At 44.8% G+C, this 25,816-nt stretch overlaps 1 protein-coding gene across 1 annotated transcript in view; it reads left to right on the top strand.

Annotated features, from left to right (window-relative positions):
* Positions 1 to 25,816, top strand: part of LOC137144529 (store-operated calcium entry regulator STIMATE-like) — a 61,547-nt gene that overhangs the window by 18,434 nt on the left and 17,297 nt on the right. The window contains exons 2-4 of the mRNA XM_067534897.1: positions 10,912 to 10,960; positions 12,899 to 12,994; positions 15,084 to 15,205. Coding sequence (XP_067390998.1) covers positions 10,912 to 10,960; positions 12,899 to 12,994; positions 15,084 to 15,205 — 267 coding nt within the window. The remainder of the gene's footprint in view (positions 1 to 10,911; positions 10,961 to 12,898; positions 12,995 to 15,083; positions 15,206 to 25,816) is intronic.

The raw sequence follows: 25,816 nt of genomic DNA, 5'->3' as shown, positions 1-25,816 counted from the left end.
AGGCACAGAAGTCACGGTGACTTTCCCCAGTTGGAAGCAAGTAACCTACTGAAATACGCTTGTGTGCACTGCTGGATTTTCCGAATTGCAGAGGGATGATTTGTCTACTCTGCTTTTCAGGGAGTCGGTTGGGGAAAAGTAGATTAAGAGTCTCTTCCCCAGAGAGTTAGTGCTCTGTTCATACAGTGCTTGTCAACAACAGGGACTCTTGAAACTACTCGAACACAAGTAATTCTAGATACCAATTAAGTCTTAGTCTTATTTAGCTGAGGTTAGTCCTGCTTTGAGCAGGGGGTTGGACTAGATGACCTCCTGAGGTCCCTTCCAACTCTATGATTCTAAGTGTCTTGCTTGAGTTCCTTGTACCCCAAGAGTTGAGGCTGTCATGACCTGCACGGAGCTTTGAGGGAAGAGCACAGATTGCTGGAGGGAAGGGGTCAGACTGAGACACCAGGAAGCCAGCCTGCATGCACATGGCAGAGTGCTAGCTGCCACTGCAACATCTCTGTCAATAGTTACCTTAATGTAGTGCCTGTTTCCTTTTAGAAACATGGAGTCCTCATGTTAATCAACATATGGTGCATGAAACTGAGGCAAGAGCCAAGAATTTTGGGAAAGGAGGTGAATATGGCTTTTCAGGTTCTTTCTGTGGACAAAAATTAACAGACTAGTTGATCCACTTCATACCTCTGCTGAATGGGATCAGGACTGCTCAGTTAAGTCATAAGCCTTATATAGCATACAGTTCAAGAGGCAGGAACCTATAGAGTTTGTTTTTTGAAATGGCAAATGCTGATTTCTATCCCTTCGGTCACTGATGTTTCCAGTGACCATCAAGTGCAACATAGCAAGTCCCATGGGTCCTGTTGGGCCAATGTGGCTTGGTGGACTGAGTGCTGGAATGGGAGTCAAGGGAAACCTAGGTTCTACTGCCAGCAGAGCTGTGCCACTGACCTGCGTGTGACCTTGAGGTAGTCACCTCGCTTCTGAATTTACCCATTTGGTACAGGGAAGAATCCTTGGCCACCTTCTTTATAAAGCATTGTAGTATCTACAGATAATAAAAATCTTATTGTGTGATTAGGAGGCTTTGTCTTTTATTGATATTGTTCTTGTAACAATAGACTTCTATACTTTGAAATCTACCTGCAGAGGTTAATTTATAGGAAAGAACCAAACAGACTACTATCAGCCAGAACAAGCAACCTACTTTTATAGAACTAGCTCATTCTTTCTTCAATGTACAAATCAATGCCTTTTTAAGAAAAGTATTAAAGTGAAGTTATGCATCACCCATAGCAGAAATGTGAATCCAGAGACCCATTTCAGCTATAGGCCATTATTAAGAAAAATCACTTTAATAATTGGAAAGATTAGAAATGGCCTCTCTTCCTCCAACCCTGAATGGTGAATTACAGTATTTGTACAAGACAAATCATGTAGAGCCACTTCAGTGATGAAATGAGGTTTGAAAAGGATCAGTCTTTTCAAAATCTGTTTTATTACTGGCACTTGTCCTCCTGTCCTATTAAGCATCCATTTTAAAGCGAAGTGTTAAAGAGAAGGTGGTTTTCTCTTTAGAACTCTCTGAAACTTTATTCTTAATTGGAGTGGTTGAAAATTGATCTATAAAGCTGAAGCTTTTCACTAATTGCACATGGTGCTTTAAATTTGATGCATTTGTTTTGTAAAACTGAGATGGGAAAAACACAACTTAATCATAAGCATGCAAGATGTGTTTCAAAACTGGCCTGACTTAGGGTATGTCGGTGCTGCCGGATCGATTCTGCGGGATTGATTGAGCAGCAGTGAAGACCCACTCAATCAATTTGGAAGTCAGCGCCATTGATCTAGCACCACAAAAGAGTAACACTGCATCGACGGGAGGGCATTTCCTGTAAGCGCAGCATAGTGGGGATGCCGTGATAGGTAGAAGTTAGGAAGTTGATGGGAGATATGCAAGCTACTAACTTAATAAAGGAGTCTTCAAACTTGGCTTGACTTTTAAGTCTTTAAGATCTACAAACCAAGACAAGTTTGAAGAAAATGATTCAGTAGCTCTGAAAGTCCAAATGTTTCATGCTGGATGGCCCTGAATCTGAGATGTCCCAGCAGGCTAAGTTACTGTAATATCTTATGACTGTCATAATGGAAGAAAAATTCTAACTCACTAGCTTTCAGGATGCAAAACTCTGATGCCATTAGAAACAAGTGTAAGAGCTACTCTACACTACCAGTCAGCTTTTGTCGACAAAACAGTGGAGGTACACACACTGAAATACTCCTCCCACAATGTAACTCCCCTGCTATGCCAGCATAATAAAGCCACCTGAACGAGAGGTGTAGGGCTTACATAGGTTGATGTAGTGTCAGTGTAGATACTCTGTTCCTTACATCAGCTGTTGGCTGTCATTCTTGTCAATTTCAGGTCTCTGCTGGAGCCAGGAAATTGACAAGAAAGCCAGGCAGCTAGAGCCCAGCTGCCCCCTGCTCCTCTGGAGAGCTGAGCGGGCGGGTGGGAGAGGGCGAGAAGCCGGGGCAACTGGACCCTGCTCCCAGGGGCAAGAAGTCTCGGGCAGCTGCTCCCAGCAGGGAAGGGGGAAGGGAGAAGCCATGGGCAGCTTCCCCCCAGCTCCTGGTAGGAAACAAGAAGTATGGACAGAGGGCAGCCTGCCAGGAGCCTAGGACCCTGTGGGGCAGCCGAGCTACTGGCAGGGAGCTCCAGACAGGGCTCTCAGCTCCCCAGGCTGCCCCTCTTAGATTGGTGGAAGGGCTCCAGGTGAGGACGCAAGCAAGGCAGTGTGAACATCAGTCACCATTGTCATGAATGCAGTGGCTGTAAGTCGACCTAACATAGGTTGACTTATCTTAATAGTGTAGACAAGGCCTGGGCAGCCATCAAGATGTAACGTAATGATCCTGGGCGGGCCATCAAGTATTGAATTAGGGACTTCTGGATTGAAAAGTAGGAGCATCTCTTACATCAGCTAAAGAACCAAACTTCCTTTGCTCAAAGGCTGTGGCAGTTTCATAAATCTCTCTGCTTGGGTTAGCAATTGGTGGGGCTTGACAAATGCCTCTCCACTGGCTAAGCTTGTGATCTGATTGGTTTACTGCGTTCCCCTCCTACTGGTACCTTTGCTAGTCACATGTTCAAAATTAGATTGTGAATGCTATGGGACAGCTACCACCTCTTTCTGTTTGTTGTGGAAAGTTTCTGGCACACTTTCCAGCATGGTGTACAACTGAACTGCGGAATAGTGCTCTGCTCACTTAACCTCTCACACAGATCCCTACTGTAACTGAAAGGACGAGCCCAGATTCAATAAGTTTGGGTCAGAGCTTGAGTTGTGTCCAGTTTTCTCTGATGGGGTTCAAGTCAGCATGTGTATGTACTTATATTTTCAGAACTCTAAACTGCTGACCCAATTTTTGATGGATCTTTCTAAACAACATGTCTCTGGGCTGACACCAAGCATGACAAATGTGGGCTCCAGGCCCACTCTGTGCCCAAGTTATGAGCAAATCAAAGTGGGCTTATAAATGAAGTTGCACCTTAACTTTAGTGCATGCCAAAACACGCTACAAAAATCCTGACACCTGTGCACCCATGTGAAGGAAATTAGGACTGTGAGTTGGGTCTGGTTCTTACTTATTTTCTACCACCAAATGAGAGCACCATTATATTTAGGCTTGGAAGGATTAGATTTTTATCAGTAAATGTTGATTTCACTGTACACCACAAACTGAGAAAAATATATTTCCATCAATAATCGTTGACATTTACAGACAGGTAAAGAAAAATGCTGCCTGAGGACTTATTAGAGTCAAATTCTGTGACTTAGACTTGAGTTAGGCTGTTACAAATAAATGAGCGAATAGTAAAAACAGGTATGATTTGCTGATTTTAAGGATATTTACTTTGTATATTTTAACATGTGATGTTGACAATTTGTGCATTAACAGTTAACAAAGATTTAGCTTCTTGAGATTGTCTCCACTGTCATGAATTGTCTGCCCCCCTTCTGAAATTCTCACAATTGTGAAAATTTAAATCAATAATGAAAAATGCTTAAAAATAAACACTATCTGTTGAAATTATTTTTTTAAATGAATTCTGCCAGCCCTAATTGTACTCCCAACTGGTCCTGCACCACTCTAACTGGACAAGGACGGGAAGAGAGGAGTCAGAGGTGAAAGGACTGGCTCAGAGTCCTGAAACCGGCAACAGGCACAACTGGGAAGAGCATCCATCTCTCCAGAGTCCCAGTCCAGTGTCCTATAGCTTAGAGTCCACTAGTCAATTCTGTACTGACCCCAGTGGATGGGCATGTGTTATGGCTCTATTTAGTTTGCAGAAGGCCCATTTATTCTTCCCAGAACATCCAATTACTGTTTGATCTATATGTACTAGAACTATATTGTGGAAACTGCATTCTGGATGAAAAAGCTCATCTCTTCACGTGGAGTTTTTCAGCTTTCAAAGAACCCAGGCTCATCTTTTTGTGGATTTAACATCACCAATGACCTTTTAGGTCAGAGCCACTGAACTACTTCACTGCCTACTTAAGCCCCAGTAATCTTGGCTGGCTTTCTAGTTTTTAATTCAGAGACAGCCTGCCACAGCTCTACACAGTAAATGCCCTATTAAGCAGTTAATTATTTCTCTATAATACTAGCTTTTATCTCTAATATAACAGTTTTACTGTCTCTGATAATTACAGTCTTGGGTAACTCTCTTAAATCTAATGAGGCATGACAAGCCCTGCTCAACAAGGCGCTACACCATTAACTTCTTACCTTTTATTTGTCATCTTATCACACAGAATTACTGTCTTTCTAGCCTGAGCAGTTCTGGATACATAACATGTCATTTTCCATTAGGACAGCCATGAGAATAATCACGGAGGCTCCTGCTGTCAGGTTAATGGTCAGCTGGCTAGTTTGCTCAGTGGTCTGCAGGCTTTCTGCTTGATACATTTCTCTGCACTGTAACGCTCACAGATCTTAGGTTTGTGGTTGAATATCTTTCTCCAGCTGAACAGCCTTGAACTGGCCTATAATCCTTTTTCCCAGGCACAGGACAAGAGACACACGTAGCCTCTTGAAATTAATTTTATTGCAAAAACGGCTCAGTCACCATCCATGGATAGCAAGCACTGCAAGCGTTCTGTTCCAATACTGTGTCAGTCCTGTATAACCTCCCAAGAGAAGTGGTGGCATCTTGGGATGTTTCTAAACTACACAGGAAAAAGCACTTAGAAAGTGTCTTGGTGGGTAACAAGGTTACCATGCTAGAAAGCTGGACTGGATAAACTGGTAGGTCATTTCCCATCTCTGGCATCTAGAATCATGAGTCCTAGCATTTACAAATGGGTCGGAATGATGCGGCATATGTTATAGTTTTTGTCCTTCACAACATCCCCTGGTAACGAGTTTCACAGGTTGATTGTGCGTTGTGTGAAGAAATACGTCCTTTAAACCTGTTGCCTATTCATTTCATTTGGTTACCCCTAATTCTTATGAAGGAGTAAATAATATTTTCTTATTCGTTTTCTCCACACCAGTCAAGATATTATAGACCTCTATCATTTCCCCCTTTAGTCATCTCTTTTTCAAGCTGAAAACTCCCAGTCTTTTTAATCTCTCCTGTTACAAAATCTATTTCACACTCCTAATCATTTTTCCAATATATCTTTTTTTTTTTTTTTTTTTTTTTTTTTTGAGATGGAGTGAGCAGATCTGCACAAGATGTGGGCATATCATGGATTTATATAGAAGCTTTATGATATTTTCTGTCTTGTTATCTAGTCCTTTCCTAATGGTACATAACATGCTGTTAGATTTTCTGACAGCCGCTGCTCATTGAGTGGAGGTTTTCAGAGACCTATCCACAATGACTCCAAGATCTCTTTCTTGAGTGGGAACAGCTAATTTAGACCCACCATCTAAAGCCTGGGATCGCTTACCCTCAACTTCAGAGGACTTTGGCAGTAAAGCTTTATGCGGAAGGGACCCCTCTTCTTTGGAATCTATTCTCATTCTTGGAGCAAACTAGGCCAGGCTTGTTGATCTTCAGGGCACGCTGAAAGGCCGGTGTCTCCACTCATGGTTCTGATCAGGGCTGATGCTTGCTGCAGAAAGTCTTGTATAGGCTGAGCTTTACTGGAGTATGTTGTGTATTTAGTTGTGTCGCTCTTCTAAACTGGTCAAGGCTTTAGAGGAATAGGTTTTTGTTTACAAATCAGAATGAAATAGGTCACGCGCGGTATTGCCACTCCACTTAAGACTGACTTAAATCATGAGATCTTAAATACCTCGGAATCTTTACTTGTCTCCTGGTGTTTTGAGCCTTCAGGGGTTACATTTTCAGTCTTTTTTTCCCTAGCTGAAGTCTAGGGACTATTAAAGCAGTCTGTCTGTTAATTACAAGACTCTGAAAACACCAAATTGCAAGACTTGCAATAAAATCACGAGCTGGTAACACTAGGATAGAGGAAAAATGCGTTACGCTCACTCACTGTGTGTGTGGCAGGGGGGTTAGGAAGAAACTTCCCATATGAACAGATTTTGATTGTTGATTACAGGGATTCTTTGTACCTTCCTCTGGAGCATTTGGTACTGCTACTGTTGATGTATTAGTCTGATCCAGTGTGGCAATTCATCTGTTCCTATCAACAGAAGCTCTTACTTTATGGAAAAATGCAGAGGGTGAAGCTCAACTAGTAGTTAGAATACAAGGCTAGGAGTCCAGAGATCGAGTAGCCAATCATTCCCATTGCTAGTACTTAGCATGACTTATCTATATTGCCCTGGCATGCTAAAAGCCCAAGCAAGATGGCTTTGCCTACAGACTTCCTCTCTGACTTTGGATAAATCGCTGAATTTCCCTGTGTCCCAGTCTCTAGAACAAAGAGGCTCTTTACAGACATCAAAGAACTTATCCTTGCACCTTCACTGTGAGAGTGAGTAAAGCATTTCTGAGAGCTTCAGCTGAAAGTTGAGGACTGCATTGCCCAGCGTTACGTGCTTCGCTGTTCCACAATTGCACACTTACAGATCTCTGCATGTTCGCGGTAGGATTCCTAGTGATGAACCATTCTGCAGGTACTGCTCGAACACACAATAAAAAAGATAATGCTTACCCCAAAAGTTTGCAACCAAAGTATAAGACAAGAGACAACAGGTGGATACAGACAGATGAGGAAGTACCAGGAAACGAGACAGTGTTTGGTGGCATGATAGAAATGGTTTCAGCACATATCTATTTTGGATCGTCTAATATTTTTAGAAGCAAGTTGATTGCAGAGCCTGAGTACAATGGCTGAAAGTGGTGATAATACAGGTTACCTGAATGCCTGTTCTGACTGCTGCTGTCATCAGCTTAGTAACTACTTGAGCATTGCTAGTATGATAAATAATCACGCCTCACTACTTCAGTCGGCATGTCTAGATTTATAAGGGTTTGGCTATTAGAGTTCGCAGTCTATACCCTAGGGATCTCTTCTCTAATGGGATTATAGATCATCACAGAGAGGCTCGTGTGTTTTGATATCCTGTCTACTTGGTGACACAGCATTGCATCGCCTCCCACTAGATGGCACTATCAATCAATCTATGGCTGAACTCCCAGGCCTAGTTGGAGCGCAGTAATAGCAAATGTGATGACAGGGGGCAGTGCTTCTTTTTTTTTTTTTTTTTCTAAAGCACTATCTAAATGTTTTCCTTCCAGTTTACAAAATATTGCCGCTGACTCTAAATCACTGCCTTGGAGTCCTGCTCCAGCTGGCAAAGCTTTTCCAAACCAAAGGCACGCTCTGATCAATCTTCTGGGACCTTATTAGCTCTAATTACTGACTTTCTCATTCAAATGCGCTCCCGGATTCCTACGACTTAGTAGGAAGCCCATAGTTTTGGGGTGTGATGCTCTGCTCCCTGCTTTCAGGTTGTCAGATAGTTACTATTTGTGTTAGGATCTAGGGGCCACGATCCATAATGCGAAACGCTGCACAAACACGGACTAGGACAGTTCCTGTAAGCTCTTTGGGACATCGACTGTGCCCTTTCTGAGACCATCTTACCATGCTCAGATCCCTGTGTACAGTACAAGAAAAACAGCCTTTACAAACCAGTTTTCCAGTTGAAACCTGCCTGCACCCCATTACTACTTTGGAATGTATTTGCACAGAGCCCCCTTCTCTCCTCCCCCATGATAACAAACATGGAAGCAGTTACAAGCGGCTGGGCTCGAAATGAATTGCTGCAGTTGTTTGGTAATTGCAGGGAGTTTTCAGTCTTCACTGATAGGGAAATCACTTACAATAGCATCTTTCTCTGGGAGTTGGGGTGGGAAGAAGCACTCGAGCGGTGTGTGCTAGCCTGCCTGAATACAGCCTGAGTACACTTCTGATGTACAGTTGAAGTAAATGGCTCAAAACTCAGTTGTTGGGGGGGGGGGGAGGCACGCTGATTGTGAGCCACTTCTGGAGACACTTGCAGTGGAAACACCTCATGGACAGCAAGCACCTCAGATGAGGTAAGACTTGCATTTGAAACCAGCTTAGCACAGCTGCAGACATTAACGTCTCAACTGCAGCAGCCGTCTATATCTGAGGAAATCTTTCTCCGTCTCTGCCTGATCCTGCTGCTTTCCCAGGTTTTCCTCATGCTGATGTGATTCCCTCTCCCGCATAGGCCGGCAAGAGAAGTGCAATGATCTAGTCTGTGTGCATGCGCACACTTTGAAATGAGCTAGAACCTGGGGGTTCCCGTTCTTTGTGCCCAGGATAGTGCTGACTGCAGTACGATTGCACCTTGCATCCACTCCACCCTTAACGTGGTTTCCCTTTCCAGGTGAGTCTCAAGTGAGAATCTGCGTATAGCTGCGGCCTTTGTTTACACATGAGAGAAGGAGTGTTGCCAGTGGTTACAATACCAGACTGGGAGTCTGGAGAAATTCAGTATATTCCTAGCTCTGCCACTGACTTCTGATGTGACCTTGGTCCAGTCACTTAAGCTTTTTGATTTAATTTTCTCCCTTTAAAACAAGATGTGGATCCCCATCTCACAAGTGGATCGACGGGTTTAATTAATGTTTAACGTGCTCGTAGGCCTGGTCTGCACTACGCTGTTAGGCTGATGTAAGCTGCCTTACGTAGAGTCACAGTCGATGTAATTAGGTGTCGACACTGCATTGCTTACGTTGACTGTTACTGGCCTTCCGGAGCTGTTCCCCACTGACAATACAATCGATAGACGTGCCCCCGGTGAGGACGTGCACCACCGACACAAGGAGCCAGGCGTACGCACGCACAAGTGATTTAATAACTGCGGGGGCCGTATGCCTACATTAGTTAGGTTAATATAATTCTGTAGTGTAGACATGGCCATGTGTGGAGGTGCTATATGGTGTCAAGTTGATTAGGTAGGAACTTGCACAGACTCAGTCAAACGTGTCCATTCTTGTATTTAGTAGGTATCGTGCTGGTTCATAACCTTCCTGCTTTTTAACTGTCTTTCAGCCCCCTCCTTTAAGTCACATCTGTCTTTCTGATGAGCTTATCTTACCTGCTGCTGAAGAGGGTGTCAGTCCATGAACCGTTGCCAACTTTGGGAACTTTGGTTAAGCCTTAACGTCGAGATTAGATAACTGTGTATGTCTTTTGGGTGGGTGGTTTAAACTATTAAATGCTGTTTGTACCACCCTATGGCTGTGTCATCTAACCTAGTGCTCCTTGTGTTAGTCTATGCGTTAGTAGCCGATAAGGTCTATAGTTCCTATACAGAGAAAGGAACTTAAGTTTTGGTCCAGGAAATCACCTCCATAGCGTGGCAGTTACGTGTTGAAATACAAACCCACCTTTTTTAAACTTGGGAGACATAAAAACCAAACCGTTCTGATGAAGATAAGCCCACACAGTACTTGCTGCGCATTCAGTCATTTGTTACTTCATATTATGCATTGTTTGGATAACATTTTGCTAATGCCACCAATGACTTAAATCAAACTTATTGCTTTAAAATGTTACGTTACTTTCCATTTTTGTTTGTTTGTTTGTTTGTTTAGAGGTCCTAGTACTAAAATTCTCTTCATTTTGTTAGTGGGCCAAGTCTCGGTCTCTTCTGAATCATTTTTCTCACTGTCTTCCCCCAATTAGAAACCACTTTTAGCTGACAATTAGAAATTTAATAGGGTAATAGAGTGATAATCTCTAGGGTTGAAGAGACTACCAGGAGTGTTGGAATGGGCATCAGACATGTATAGCTCAGATCAGACTGATAAAATCCTGGAAGTCAGAGGTAACTCAGTGCAGCCAGCTGCCACTGTAGGGTTATCCCGTAAAATCTTGTTTTTTTTTTGTGGCAAGAAATACTGCTCTCACATCCTTCATATCTTTGAAATTCCAGTGCTGCGTTTAAAAATGGGCACGCCAATAGTAGCACACGCCTGGTGCCAGCTGAATGCCGGGCTCCAAGAGTGGTGGAGCCTGAGCCAAACTAGAAAGGATATTTCTGGTGTGAACTGTCTGGTGGTTTTAGAAGTGTATCATCAGATCTTGTGTCTCTCTGCTCATGTTCCAGCTTGCAAAACTCAACCAGATCTCTTGGCTTGGCCATGAGTCTCCCAGCTTGGCCAAGTCTAACTATAGATTCTAGGCTTTCCCCTAGACTTTATTGTGAAACTTGTCAAAGTCTACACTAGCTTGCTTAAATGTATTGGCAACACTTTTATCTTAGCCTAAAGAAGGGCTTGATGTGTCTTGAGCTGAATATAAAAGAGGCAAAACAATCTCTAGAGAAATGTCACGGTTTTTCTTAATCATCCTACCTTCTAATCTCGCTGTTTAGTACAGTTTTACAGCAGGGTCTCATTTCCTGGTAATTCTGACCTTTAATTGTCTGTCATTACAGTAAAACGATTTCAGGAACCAAAAGAAGAGAGGCGTCCCTGGAGGATATGGTGAGAAATAGCTCTTTAAATGCTCTGATCTCAGGTGTTGAGCTTTTTATGTTTACTATGATGATTAATGGGCTTCTAGGTCCTGTGTTCCTAAATATTCAACATGAAAAACAGTGAATAGAATGAAATTCTTAGTGGTGTTTCTTCCTATAAAGTTCCCATCATATTATGGATGAAATTGACTAAAATATTGAAATTCTAGATGCTACAGTGTACCGGCCCTTTTAGTATCTCTTACTATTAGTTGAGAAGTCTCCAAGCATTACCAGTTCAGTAACAAGTGAGCCACTTAGTCCTTAACTCCAGAGAGCTATATGCAGCTCCCAGGATGACACTTGTGATGCTGCAGTGAGAGCCAAGTTGAGAAACCTGCTGCACCTGTGCATTTTGCAGTTAAGAGATGTGCAGGCAGGTCTAATATCAAGTACTGGATGACTTCAAGACTCCATAGGAGAACCTCTCAGCATTAAGCTTCCAGTAGAAATCCAGCCCAGATCAGTAGCAGCCAAAAGCTTTCACAAATGTCCTCTTACATGGGCTCTGAATAAAGTTGGTGATTCATTCCAGTTCCCAGCAGACAAATGGGAAAAGCACGGCCCCAGTTGGTGCTGACTACCCTCTTGCTAGCAATTTCAGCAGGCTGAATTCTCCTTCTTGCCACTCATTCATTTCCTTTTCATAGCTAACAGGGCTCCCACCAGTGCTGTGTTAAATGTGCTGGTGAACATCCGGTGAACTCTCCGCAGTGAATGTCTGATATGGTGTAAATCCATGAGTTGCGCTCGCTGCTTCTTTCAGGGCTGGGTTTTTCAAAAGCACTCGGCATTGGCCTACCTCTGCTCCCATTTACTCCCATGAGCGCTTCTGGCAATCCCACCGAAAGCTCCTTGTGCTGGGCTTGATCTCGTGGACTCAGAGAGGCCTGGAAGGCCTTAGCTTTAGAAGTGTGGGTCTCTGGAAGCAGAGGAATTGCCTCAACCGAGGGGCGGGGGTAACCAAACAAGAATTTAAACAGGGCTTTAGCTGAAGCAATATAACTCATTTATTTCTAGTCAGTAATATTAGATAAAGTGCATAAATGTAGATAATACAAACATGAAACCAAAGAAAGATACAGAGGCTTAGTATTTTCCTATGCATGCATTCATTCATTACAGTGCGCAATTCTACTTCTGGCCATTTTATGTTTCCAGACAGATGGTCGCTTGTAAACTTCCAATCATTCCAGAGTTTACAGACAGATGGTCGCTTGTAAACTCTCTAGCTATCTTAAAGCAAGTGTCCTCTCAGACGTTACCAAATAAGTGCTTCTATTCCTAAGCCCCTTGGGCCGAGTCGACTCTAAGAAGTATAGCCGTCCCTTGGACGCTGCTGGTTCATAGAAGGGCTCAGTCCAGCTACCGAGGATCCCAGCGGGCTACAGTCCAAAGTGCAACTGATTTTGGGGGGTTTAAATAACCTCAAGCTGACCAAGGTGACAACTTCACTTGTTACTTGTAGCAATCTATTAATTAAGCTGACGAGTGTACCTATTACTTTAAACGGACCAAACTGACCACTTTAGTTGTCACTTGCCCCATCATGTGACATAATTCAGTAACATTTCTGATCAATTTGTTCTTGCTCATGTTGTCACCCCATGTGACATAATTTAGCAACATTACATTTTTAGTTGTCACTTCCGCCAGGTGTGGTCAGCATTCGTTCCCATGTCTGCCCTCTATCTGTGCTGTGCTAGCATCCTGACAGCCCTTATTAGGTCCTTTAGGCCCTTTTTCCAAACCCTAAACTTTTCTATTCTATCTTAAAGCATAAACCCTTTAACTCTTCTTTTCATATTCTACGGATCTGAGGTCTCCATCTTCACAAGTGTGATTCTTTTCCGGGCTAACACTCCAATGCTGCTATTGAAAAAGTTGTTGTATCTCATCTTTCCAGGTTTTATGATACCTCCAAGCAAGCAGTAGGTGCCCTCTTCATTCATTTTGCCAATATTTTCCTGTCCGACCTCACTGAAGAAGATCCCTGTTCTCTGTGAGTATAGCGTTGTGCTTGCATTAATGTCCTATAGTTGTGACTGGAGGAATCTAAATTCACTTGCATCTATTGTCTGTATGATAGAAACTGACACTGACTTAGATCCTCTTAACACTATTAATTCCCATCTAATATTCGAAGTTTCTCTTCTGGGTGGAGGCATGTGGGGGGCTGGGTTTTCAAAGTATATGGCACTCCATAGGAAGTGCAAAAATGAACGTGCAGTTGTGTTCCTGATCTGCCTGTGCAGTTGTTTGGGAGTCGGTGCTGTCCAGTGGCTGAGATTCTGGAGATCTGGGCTCTGGAGATGCTGACTTGCTATGTGACCTGTTTGGGGCAGAAGAGGGAAGGTTTTCCCAGCCCTGGTCTACACTGACCTGGCGATTCGGCAGCAGTTGACTGGAGTTACGCAAACTACGCAGAGTAGCTTGTGTAACTCCCGTCGACCGCTGTGCTTTCCTTCTGCATGGTGTCTTCACTGCACTGCACTTGAGGAGGTGGTTTAACTAGGCTGACTTCTGGATTGATAGAGCGGGTCCTCACTGACCACTCAATTGATCCAGAAAAGTCGATCTGCCGCCACCATCAGTGTAGACATACCCCCCAGTCTCTGTAAAGCACTCCGAGATCTATGGAGAAAGTGCCATATATATATTGATGGATAATGTATTTGAACATTATAATTGCATTTCGTACCTATGCAAGCTAACTGTATAACTGTCTCTTGCTTGTCTGATTTTCAGAAATCAGGCCTTTTAGAGGATAATCATATTTTAAAATGTCTGTCGTTGCCTGTGCTATTAATACTTCATGCTATTAAAGCTGTAAAGGTGTTTGGAAATCTGTTACTCCTGTTTTAGCATGTAATTTGCATGCAGTTTCACTTTCTGGCTCTCCTGCGCTAGCATTTGCATCGACAGCACTGTAGAAGGCGGGGGGTGGTTAATCGAAATAAAGATTTTGCCTTTTTTTTTTTTTTTTTTTTTTTTTTTTTTAATAACAAATCATTTATTCATACTAGGCTTAACTCCTCAGGTTTTTTTTTGGTTGTTTTTTGAGTAACACCATTAGAATTCTTGCAAACGTCTGTGGCCTTTGCTATACAGGATGTCAGACAAGATCATCAGAATGGTCCCTTCTGGCCTTAGAATCTATGAAAGCCCAGCTATAGCTTTAAAAAGATAATTGGTCCAGAAAAAAATTGATAGAATCTCTTTAAAAGGTGTTGGCCCAAAATTGAACCTACTCTTGTAATAGAGTATCTGTTTGCAAAGCCCCATGATTCTTCATAGTTTAAACAAAAAATGAAGCAGAGCTCTGTGTTTCCCCACTTCCTTAACATATATGTTAATGTTAGGCAATATAGAAATACATATTTCTGTGTAATCTGAGCCCCGAACAAGGTAAATTAGAATCTCAGCGCTTTGTCCATGGACTCTGTGGCAGAAGTAAAGAGATACAAAGCCCAGGCCCCAATCCTTCAAAACTTTTAGCTCGTGTGTAACTTTATGAGGCTACTGAAATCCCAGGGAATTACTCTCGCACTGCAATAAGTGTACAGGAGATGGAAGATTTGCTGAAGCGTTCCCAAGGTGGTTATGGATTTGAGGATGGAAAGATTGGATATTGAAGTATTCATTAATTGGGCTTTATCTCAGGGCACTCTGAGTTTTTTAAAAGAAAATCTCATGCTGTTCATGAGCATACAGTAAATAAAAACTGGATACTGATTTCCTCCTAAATGCCATAAAAGATATTCTCAGGCTAATTTAATTCTGTAATATATTGTGAACACAATCTTCTTAGAACTTCACAGATGAGTTGGGGGCAGGGGAGGCCTTGGGCTCTATTCTCCTTATATAGATTCGATACCAACAGCACTATTGACTTTAATGGAGTTATTCCTTAGTCTCACCAATATGCGACGAAGGCAAATTGGGACTGCTGCGTAAAATGGAGTTTGTCTTATCTGAATAGGGACTTTCAAAGCATCTCTCGGAATCTATTCTGATTCACTGGGAATTAAGAACCCAACTGAGCCTGAATTTTCAAGTGTTACTCAGAGTGTTTTCTCCCTCTCTCTTAGTTACCTAATGAATTTCATCCTTGATGCCACACTGGGGATGCTGCTGATCTGGTTTGGTGTGAAGGTTGTCTCCTGGGTTGTGGAGCATCGGAAGTACACACATCTAATCTTTGGAGAGTATGGTAGGTGTAGGACAACCCCACCCTGTTCCCACCCCCATGCCCATATTTCTTTATCATCTTTGCACAAAAGACACAGCCTGTTCACACTTCCAGTGTTTACTGGAAGACTCAGGTTACTGGAATGTACACTGGGAGCCGTCAAAGAAGATACTGTAGTAGTCAGATGAGCAGTTAATTCTCAGAGGTATCTGTCAGTCATGCTAAAGATACACTATTATATTAAAAATGTCATGAAATCACTAGGTAACTAATAAATCAGTCTCCACAAATTCTTCCTACTCTGCAAAAGTTAAAATTTCCCTCTCCAACCCATCGATGCCCACCCATTCTGCCTGCCTCTCTAGGAGAATATATAAATCTTATAGCACACTCCTGACTGCTTTCTACTTGGACAGAGGAAGTGTTTAAATCAAGGATCCTTGGCTGAAAATGCTCATCCCTCAGTCTCATCCTTTTGGGGTTGCATAGGTCCTAAAGAACAGAAGATCCCAATTTCGAGATTGTGGGATCAGAAACACTTGGGGACTTTATCTGTATTTCTGACATTCAGGCTCAAGTGCTAAGTTTCTGCCGTCATCCGCCCTTGATTTCATCCTCTGCTTTGGGAGCTGTGAGCCTGTTTTTCTTAGGAAGCTCCACGAGAGGGCACGACTTGTCTTTCTAAATAGAAAATGAAGTTAAACAAGTACTGTACAGTACTGCTGACATTCACAGGGGAAGACAAATAAACAATTCTTCCCTACCACTCTGCAAAGTTGGTTTCCTTTTTTTTGTGAGCTTAAAGATCTACTGAAACTTCAGCATGTCTTACAGAATTCCTGTCTGTTCCTAGACCATCCCACCAGTAAAAGCTGATTCTCAATCTCACTTTCCCACCCCTAAAGGTTAAATTTTGGGGATTCTTTAATAAAACTGGATTGACTCCTTCTCTCCCCCTCCACCTCCCCACCCCGCCGTAGCTTTTCATCTGGTAATCTAAGCCAGTGTTTCTCAACCTTTTTGATACCAGGGACCGGCTTCCTATACGTTGTCAGGGAGATCTCCATGGACCGGTCACTGAGAAGCACTGATCTAAGTAATCCAAGTCTGGGAAATCATTGTAAAGACTCCCATTGACTTGGGCTCTGGATGAAGCCCTCACTTACCCTTTAACATCTTGAAGTGTTGTACAAATAAACTAATCCTCCAGTAATCTTGCAAGGTTAGGTTCCTTGTGCTAGAAACAGAGGGACAGCTGGTTGAGAAGGACTTATTTAGACATGATTCTTCCCAATACATTTGTAAGCTTTCCAAAGTGTCTGATGTCGGTTATCGGAATTGGCATAGGTGGGCGTCAAGACAATTTGTATATGTCTCAATGCAACCTTTATTATGGCGGCATTGGTAGAGATCCCATAGTTATGTAAACGCAATTCCAGGTTATCCTGCAATTGTGCCTCTTGTAGCTAGTTAGGATATCTAAGATCCATCCTTCATCCCTATAGCAAAAAAAAATCTTTCAGCCAGGGACACATCTCCCAGCTGGATGACTGCAACCTCCTCCTTTTTTGGCCTTCTTCTGCATCGCTCCAGTTGACACGCAAACACAGCAGCCAAGCTGCATTCTTGTCTAGATGGGTGATCGGTCTTCCTTGAAGAGGGATTTGAATGGAGAGAATGTAACGGTGCTGTGAAATTGCTAAGGCAGGGTGTTCCTTCCGTAGGCAGTGGCGTAAGAGGTCTGAAGATAGCTGCTGGAGAAGCAAAGGACAAGATGGCTGAAGAATTATGCACAGCCTTGAAGATGAAGGCAAGAAGCCTGATCTTGATTTGGCTTGCTCCGAGATCTTGGCACAACATTAATTGGGCAGAAGCTTTACCACATTTGGTTTGGAAATTAATAAAAAGAACCAAGGTTTTCACAGCAAAAGAGCGACTCATTTGGTAGTTGCAGCCAGCCTTCTGGGGAGAGAGGTTAAAACTTTTATAAGGAAACTCCATTAATCCTCTGCAAGATGAATTGAAGCTTTGTCAGTCTGAGTGAAAACTTCCCTGGGTTTTCTGTTCAGCTGCAGGTGTGGAGGTGGAAGCAGAAGCTGCTTTTTAAAATTAAGCCCAGCTAGCGCAAAGTCCTCCTTGCTTCAGAGGAAGCATGCCAGTTGGCTAACTAACAGCATAGCTCTGATGCCATCTGTTGTCTGGCATGATTGATTTTCCTTGTATTGTGTGCTTAGCTGTTCCTGGCTCCGCTACTCTTTTTGGAAAGTAATAACTGGTAATGGACTAGCAGCTTCTAACAGGGACCCTATAAATTGGGGACCAAATTTTGGTCAGGTGGGGGCCTTATCGGGAAATTGCTGGATCCCGAAGAGCTGCCATTGCTTTGTGTAAAGTGGAACGAATTGCTGCAGCCGCCCTTGTCTTGAATACAAAGGTGACATCATGCAGGGTTCTCTCGTGTTTTAAATGTCCTTCAGTTACTGTCCTCCCTGTCTCTACTTGAAGTCTCATCTAACCTTCTCTCCCAGTTCTCTTTGCGGTTTCCCCCTGGAATATTGTTAAGACATCCTGTTCTCTCCATACCTAGTGCTAAAAACCTCAGCTTTCTTCAGACCTGGGGAAAGGTAACCAGAGTGTCCAAGGCCATGTTTTCAATAGAAGTGGTGCTGCAGGAGCATTTCAGTGTAGACAGTCACTCCAGGGACAGGAGGAGTTGATGTAGTTAATCCATCTCCCCAAGATGTGGCAAGCTAGGTCGATGGAACAATTCTTCCATCAACCTAGCGCTGTCTACACCTGGCGTTAGGTCGGCTTAACGACATTGCTCAAGGGTGAGGATTGTTCACACATAGTTGGGTCGACCTACCTTTTTAGTGTAAAGCCGGCCTAAGCTAAATACACGTTGGGACAGATTATTAAGCATAAATTGTTCACACATGATGTAGGAGACTGCTTAAAATGAAGTGGGCACGTAAGAGTTTGCAGACAATAGAGTGTGTTACAAATTGTCGTAATGAGCCTTAAAACCAGTGTGTCAGAGTCCAGGGTTTTTAGTGTCCAACAGAGTTATGCATTTAAATTAGCTCATATTTAGAAAATGTTGTTGTGCAGGTAGCCTTTGAGAGGAGGACTGAGAGCTCAGATCTGGAACGATGATCGTGTTCACCCCCGGTTGATACGGTGTCTTTGTCTTTATCGTGTTTTCTGAGCAAGTTAATTCACGAGCATAATACTTGTCTGCTTTCACTCACATAGCTGCTGATGGTGTAAATACCTTGGTCATTGCATGCCGACTGCTATAATCACCTCCTTTTCATCTTGCAGCTTTGCCCTCTTGCTCCACTACAGTCTACCCAAAATAAAGCTCCTAAATCAATCTTCCTCTTCCTTGATCTGGCCATTTGACTATCCCCTTTTTTTCAAATCTCTTCTCTCCTCTCCCTCTGCGATAGCTTCTCGCCCTTTCCTTCAAGGTTTTCCATTAATTTGTCTGCCTGCCTGTCTGCTTTCTTCTGACCTAATCACGTTCTTAACAGCACCCTCCTGCTTCACTTTTAGCTCTGGTCCGTCTTGGATGCAGTCTCCTACACCTGGAGTAGCTTCATGCTTTTCCCACTTCTGAAGACCCAGTCCTTTTATGAACCCTTCCACTGTTGCTCTCCATATGGCAGTCCCCTTGCCATCTTCTGTCTTGGCTTCCACAGGTTGAACCAGTTGGAATTAGACATTAAGCTTTGCAGGATGGGCAGGGCTTTCTGTGTGTTCACACGGCACCGTGCACACTCACAGCACTTCAGAACTACAACTAAGACCTGTAACCTCAGCATCACTGCTGCATATGGGTAGCAGCAGCCCACATTTTCGAACTCTTTGGGCTACCCTTAGGCCACCCTTAGAGCAAACGTTGGCAGCCAGGCTGTGCTGTGCACCTCAGACATGCATGAAATCATGGCTCCTACCCAAAGAGCATAGCCTCGAATAGACAATGTGCTGACAAAGTACTGGGGAGAGGAACAACAAGGAAGTGCAGTGATCAAGGTGTGAGTTAGTACGTTGCATGTCAATTTCACTTGAAAACATTTTTTACATCCCTTCTCGCCTATTCATCCCCCTACCTACATCCTCATTCCCTTCCTATAGATGCCCCTCAGTTTTCTCAGGAAGGAGGGCAGGAGTGGGTATTTCTGGGATATGAACCTGTAGTTCCAGTGACTCTGGATATTCCAAGCATGATGATTCAGTCAAATTGCTGGCTGGAGATATAAAGGCATGCTGGTCGGAACCCTTTAAACACTGCCTAGTGACCTATTGAACTTGGCTGGTCAAATGTACTTGTGGGAGCGCATGCTCCATGCCAGCTGTTGAGTTGAACTGAGGACCTGTGTGGGTTGCTTTTGAGCACGTTGTCATGGTATTTATACAATATTTCCATAAACAAGTGTTCCCAGGTTCGGGGGCAGCCAAGGAAGCTGTCTGTTAGTGCTTAAATCTTACCAGAAATATCCAAATGACGTGGGGAAAATGAGTGACTTTGCATCCTAGCTCTCCACTTCTGTATCCAGGGGAAAGTGAGTAGAGAAAGAACCCCCTAATGGTCCATTACCACCACAGGCCTGATCCCTCACTGCCTGGCCCCTCATGGAGGTATTTACACCTGGGCAAAGTGGATGTGAAACTGGAATTCTGAACTTGCACTTACCCCACTGTGCCCAAGTGTAAATGGCTCCCCAAGGTGCAGGGCACTTGAGAATCACTGTAATAGGCGTGAGCTGAACGAACTGATATTAACTCCTGCGCTTGTAGAAGACGAAAACTGAAGCAAGGTCACTGTGACAGGGCGCTGGGCAAAAGAAAGCGGAGCCAGCCCTCTGTCACGGGAGCCCTAATCAAGGGAGGATTGGAGCTGGAGCCTGCACTTAGTGGGCCAATAGGTAGCAGCTGCCGGGCTCCTTAGCCAGGGGCTATAAAAGGCTCACAGGAAGGAAGTGCAGGGGGGAAAAGCCAGAAAGGGAGAAGCCACAGAGGACGGAGGAGGGTGAGCTCCCCTCGGTTGGTGGCTGAGACTGTGAGGCCCCGGAGGCTGTTAAGCTGGATTGTTTGTACATAGAAGGTGATGGGCACGCAACCTGTGAATAAACCACTCTGGTGGGAGCACGAAGCCGAGACATCTGAGTGATTTGTGGGTGCAGAAGACCCATACAACAGAAGGGCCTATTGCAAATCTGCTCCTGTCACATTCAGTTCAGTTACCAATGGCTCTGGAGCGGGGTCTGAACTGGAACAACACATCCAGGGCTTTGCCCAATCTCTAGGCGTGACCCGATGCCCATTGCAGTCAGGCCTCCGATTCTGTGCCTGTTGGCTTGGTCTTGTCTGGCACCCTGCTACGGGCAATGAAAATCTGCTCTGACAGGTGATACCTGCACCTTGGGTCTGAGTTGCATGAGGCAGCCTGTACGAGAGGCTGGGGCATTGCTGCCCTTGAACCTGTTCTGTGGTTCAATAAGACTCTCTTCCCCAGAGCTGACAAGCTGGTGCTCTCCGTCAGTGTCGCTTTCAATTAAATGTTTCCTTTAAATGCAAACGTGCGTCTAGCAGAATTATTACTGTCCCTCTTTGTACACTATTGTAGGGTATTCAAACCATCACACTCTCAATTTCCATTTGCCTTCCAGCTTCTGTACAGCTCTTGGGTTTGCAGTTAAACCTTTCTTGTGCGTTCAGTGCACATATGGCTTCATAAAGGCAGCGAATAAAGCCATCAGACGGTGATGTATGGGGTATGCTGACAACTCAGTGCAGTAGAAGCCACGTGGATTAAAAGTAATCCTGTTGTATGGTAACGGCTTGGAGTGAGAGAAAGCAGTGCTGCTGGTGAGTCATTCAAACTCTGCAAGCTACCAGGAGGCTCCCATCCCCAGCCCAACTGGAATACATGAGCCGTGAGTGGTAAATTGTGAGGAGGACATTCCTGTACCGTTGAGAGATGCGAGTGCAGGTTCATATGGCTACAGCAGAGAAGACGGCGATACACTTTCTTCTGACACCTGCTAGCTACAGTGCAAGAATTTGTCTTTGACGCCTACGAACACGGGCCTGGAATTTAATACGTTTGCCCAGGTCAAATCAGCACCTCTTTCAGAATTTATCCTCGACCATGTCCAGGAGGTGTCTGTCCTTACGGTACTTGCAAGAAGGCTATCTGGGCCTGTCTCGAAGTGAACAGAGCATGGGTCTGAGGATACCCGCTGGCTCACTCCTCCTGTTGATGGTCACAGATATGGACTGTCTGTGCTGATTTCATTGCACTGATCTGTGTTGATCTTCACGAGGAGGTGACCAGCCTGCAGGCTCTTGTGTGAAAGTGGGTGAGAAGGCTCACGTGGGGGATTTCTTCCCTCACTAACAAGTCTCAGAAGGGGGCAGTGCGTATTCTTCCTCCCCAAGCCCTTCACTGAGTGGATTTACTGTACACTCTTGGCGTTCTTCTGGGAAACCATATTTATTCACTCATCAGGTTTGACACACAAGTGTTAACCATTTGCTATTGGCACCATGAAGACTTTTTTGCATCTGTCAGTGGCCAGTAGGGGTGAGATTCTGCATCGTTCCATCCTTGCTATTGAATTTCTACATGCAGTCATTAGGGGAGAGGATGGCGGCTTTCCCAGCAGTATGCACGCTGTGTGCGTGACGTGCTGTGATCTAGATTTCCCTTTAGTCTAACACGAATGCTGTGGCCTGCACTCTCCGAGCCCGAAAAAGGTAAGGAACTGGAATGCAGGCTCAGATAATATAAGCCTGACTTAACTGTGACTGAGGAGAGTGTCGAGGTAAATGAGCGGGGATGGGTGTGCTTTGTGTGTGCGCGCCCTGTGTTTTCCACCATCCCTTGCAAACTTAAGGGTTGCAATGGATCCATTACTTCTCCTAGATTCTCAAGTACCAACTGTGGCACGTAATGCTTTTCCCCTTCCCTCCTGCCCTGCCCCATCTATAGTTCAGCTTGGAGACTGCACTTGTGCCATGGCGGTGGAATCTCAAGGTTTGATTATAACGTATTCTAGGTGAGAAGCATCTGGAGCCTTCAGCTAGAGCAGAATGCAGCATCTTGCCCACTGATTAGGGCAGTCTGCTCTCAGTCAATGACCCAGAGCTCTGAACTAGCTGCCTAGTGTCTCCTGTGTTCCTAGGAAGGTGTTGGGTGCCAATCTGTAAAACCCTGAGTAGTTTGGGAGTGCGATGGGGTGTGCCTACCCCACGCTAGAGGCAAGGGAATTATGGGTGGAGGAAGACCCGCCCCTTAGACTGTGCTGGGCACACTCCAACGCCTGCCTCAGTACAAAAGGGAGCAGCCCAGCTCATTTGGGCTGACCGCCAAAGAGGCTCCCACCACGGAACCAGCAGAACCAGTGACCGGGAGAATCGGAGACCCAGTGAACCCGGGAGCTGTCCCAGAACCAGTGGCTGCCCACCCGAAGGCTGAACCCACTGAAGGACCTGGGGACCCAGCCAAATGATGAACCACCATCGGGGGGAGTCAGGCTAGGAAGGAGGGGAGAGTCAGCGTGTTGTGGGAGGATCCCCGCTGACCCGGTAGCAAGTAATTCCCGTCACCATTAGGACCCTGGGCAGGGACTCAGAAAACCAGGGAGGGCCTGAGTCCCCTTATCCCGGGCACCACATGCCTCTAGATGGCACCGCATTCCCCCAATGGGCCAAGAGGTCTCACTGTCCCCCAAAATCGCGTGACCTGGTTGATTCAGGCCAATAAGCCATGTAACCCCAACCCAGAAGGGCTGCCTGTGGACTCTGGCCATTGGACCATACTGTCTTCCCCCATACCCCCCCCCCCCCGAGTGATCAGACCCCCAAGAGAAGAGACCCCCAAGGGTCGCCGCCGACAGGGACCCAGTTATCTGAGAGGCGAAATCCGTCGTGTGTGTGTTTGTGGGAGATTTACATGCTAGTAGGCTGCCAATTCTGGTGGTAGTAGGGTGTTTTTAAATGGAGGAAACGTGCCTCTAGATCAGTGGTTCTCAATCTATTTACCATTGTGGGCTGTGTGTGCAGCTCACGGTGTTGTGTGTGCCACATCCACACAATATATACACGCACACTCTACCTGTAGGGCCCTGAGGATGTCACATGGGCCGCAGCTGTGTCCTGATTGGGCCGCAAGCGGCCCATGGCTTGAGAACCGCTGCTTCCTTTGCTGGCTGGCCAAACCCAGAGTGGACTGCTCCAGGGCACCGTATAGGATTGAGTTGTTCAAGCCTCTGGCTGACCGGTAGATCACGGAAAAAGAAATTTCTGTTGGTGAGCAAGGGGTTCTGCCGTGCCAGTTAATGATTCTTGTCATCTTGGCACTCTTCCTTGCCGAATAGAACTTGGACGACCAAGTCACTCTACACAGCAGTCCAAGGGCCACCCAGTCACTTCAGCTGATTGCTTCCCTGGGCTAGATTTCAGCTCATGGCTGAAAGTGAGAAGATCTAAATCCCATTGACGGAGCCAGTCAGCCGTGCTGCCACTTAAGAAAAACCGTAAAACAGTGAGAAGTTGATCCCAGGGCAGAGATGATATTTTGACACCAAACAGCCTCTTTCTTGTTCCTTGGGGGCCAAATTCCTGCAAAGTACAACTGCAAAACCCACAGACCCTCTGGCCAGAGGATAAAAGCAAACACATGTTTCACCCTGAAACTAGTTTATGCTTAAGAACCGATTCTTCCTCCTGTTGCATTAAAACATTTTTTCTCAGTGTTTCAAAACTAAATTAAGGAGAGCATTGAAGAGAAGGGACAACATGGCTAAAACTCTGCTCTGAAACCGTGAGCCACTCCTGTTGCTTGGATCGCCTCTGTAATGGGATCTGTGCATCCCTGACAGCTCTTCTGCTGACTTGTGCAGTCGGTACGTGATGGGGCATAACCACTCATAGGTTAGCCAGACTAGCAGCGCTGCATCACCACGCTACCAACTCTAGTAGAGACTCGAAGTGTTCACAGTGAAACTCTAAGCCATGCACAACTTGCCTGATTTGGGGTTTTGTTACCAACTTGAAACTCTGGCTTGGCTTGTTGGCCTAAACTCCTGAAACTTTCAGGGTCAGGTATTGCAACACAACCAAAAGGTGCAGTTCTGTCTATTTCCAATATGACGGTCGGGTTTTGCTTTGAGGGTTTTTTTGGATCTATTCTCGCTGAAATGCTAATGTGAATATCAGGTTTGCAAGGCCCCGTGGCTCAAACTAGCTGAGTTTTGCACAGCTCTAGTTAAAGCATTTAGACAGCCTAGCAGTAAACACAAGGTTTACTCTGCTATCCTCCTTATTCCCTTCCTCTTCTACATGCAGAAAAATTGCTTCCCTAGTTCCTGTGTGGCTCTGTAGTCTGTCCATACAAGCACCATACCAAACTGTCTGTCCTGCAGTGTGATAGCGGGAAGCTTTAGAGGGGGAATAAAACTAGCATCCATTCTCCAGGACCATACGTTTCCCTGCTGTGACTTGAATCTGTAGCTAAGTTTCCTTATCTCTGCCTTTTAAGAACTTTCACAAGAGATGAAGGATGGAGAGGTAGCATGGCCTAGTAGGCAGGGCACTCAGCTGGCATTTTGGGAGAGCTGGATTCTGTTTCTGACTCTGCCATGGACTGTGGGCAAGTTCTTTTACCCCCTCAATCATTTGTTCTTTGGGTGTAAGCGCTTTGAGGCAGAGAATAGGCAGTGTAGCATCCAGCACAGTGGGGTCCTGACTACGGCCGAGGCCCTGTTCAATGCACTGTTTATCATAGAATCATAGAAGATTAGGGTTGGAAGAGACCTCAAGAGGTCATCTAATCCAACCTCCTGCTCAAAGCAGGGCCAACCCCAGCTAAATCATCCCAGCCAGGGCTTTGTCAAGCCAGGCCTTAAATATGTCTAAGGACTTATATTAGGACTTTGACATACTAGATCAGGGTTCAATTCCTGGGTATGCCACCAATTTCCTGTGGGACTTTGGGCAAGTTACCAAGTCTATCCTGTGCTTCAGTTCATCCATAAAATACAGATACTGCCCTATCGCCGGGTGTGTTAAATGATGAAAGACTGATGTCTTTGAGATGATCATGTACTACGGTGATAGCAAGCTAACTAGACAGCAAGGCTTAAAAACAAACCTATACAAACCCCATCCTGGCCAGTATGGTTTTGCCTCTGCTTCTACTGAAGATATTTGGGTTTAAGTTTCCTTCTTTTCAACCCAGCTTTGTAAAATGCATCTAGAAGGTACTACGCCAGGAGTTCCTAACACTGACTTCGTATTTTGATCTCTCTCCCTCAGGGAGATAACGCGCTCTTAGAGTGAGCAGGTCTTCCTTGTAAATAGGCCTGGCAAACCAGAAAACCATGAAGAGCAGCTGGCTGAATTTCTCACAAATGGAACATGAGGGAGGAAAAAACTGCCCAGACTTCAAAACCAGGAAAAGGCTGGTCTTTGGTTTGAGTTTTGGGCAAAGTTTTAGGTTGGCCGTTTCTCCAACCTGCCTTGCCTGTCCTTGGCAGTAAAGAAGAAATCATATACATTGTGAAGCTGTTTGGCACATGCCATGTTTTAAAACAAAAAAAGACCGTCACTGATAACAATCAG

The sequence above is a fragment of the Emydura macquarii genome, unplaced genomic scaffold, assembly GCF_026122565.2.
Source record: "Emydura macquarii macquarii isolate MOO-44397 ecotype Brisbane River unplaced genomic scaffold, CSIRO-AGI_Emac_v2 contig_3470, whole genome shotgun sequence".
Classification (NCBI taxonomy): Eukaryota; Metazoa; Chordata; order Testudines; family Chelidae; genus Emydura; species Emydura macquarii.
This window is presented reverse-complemented; position numbering and strand designations above follow the sequence as displayed.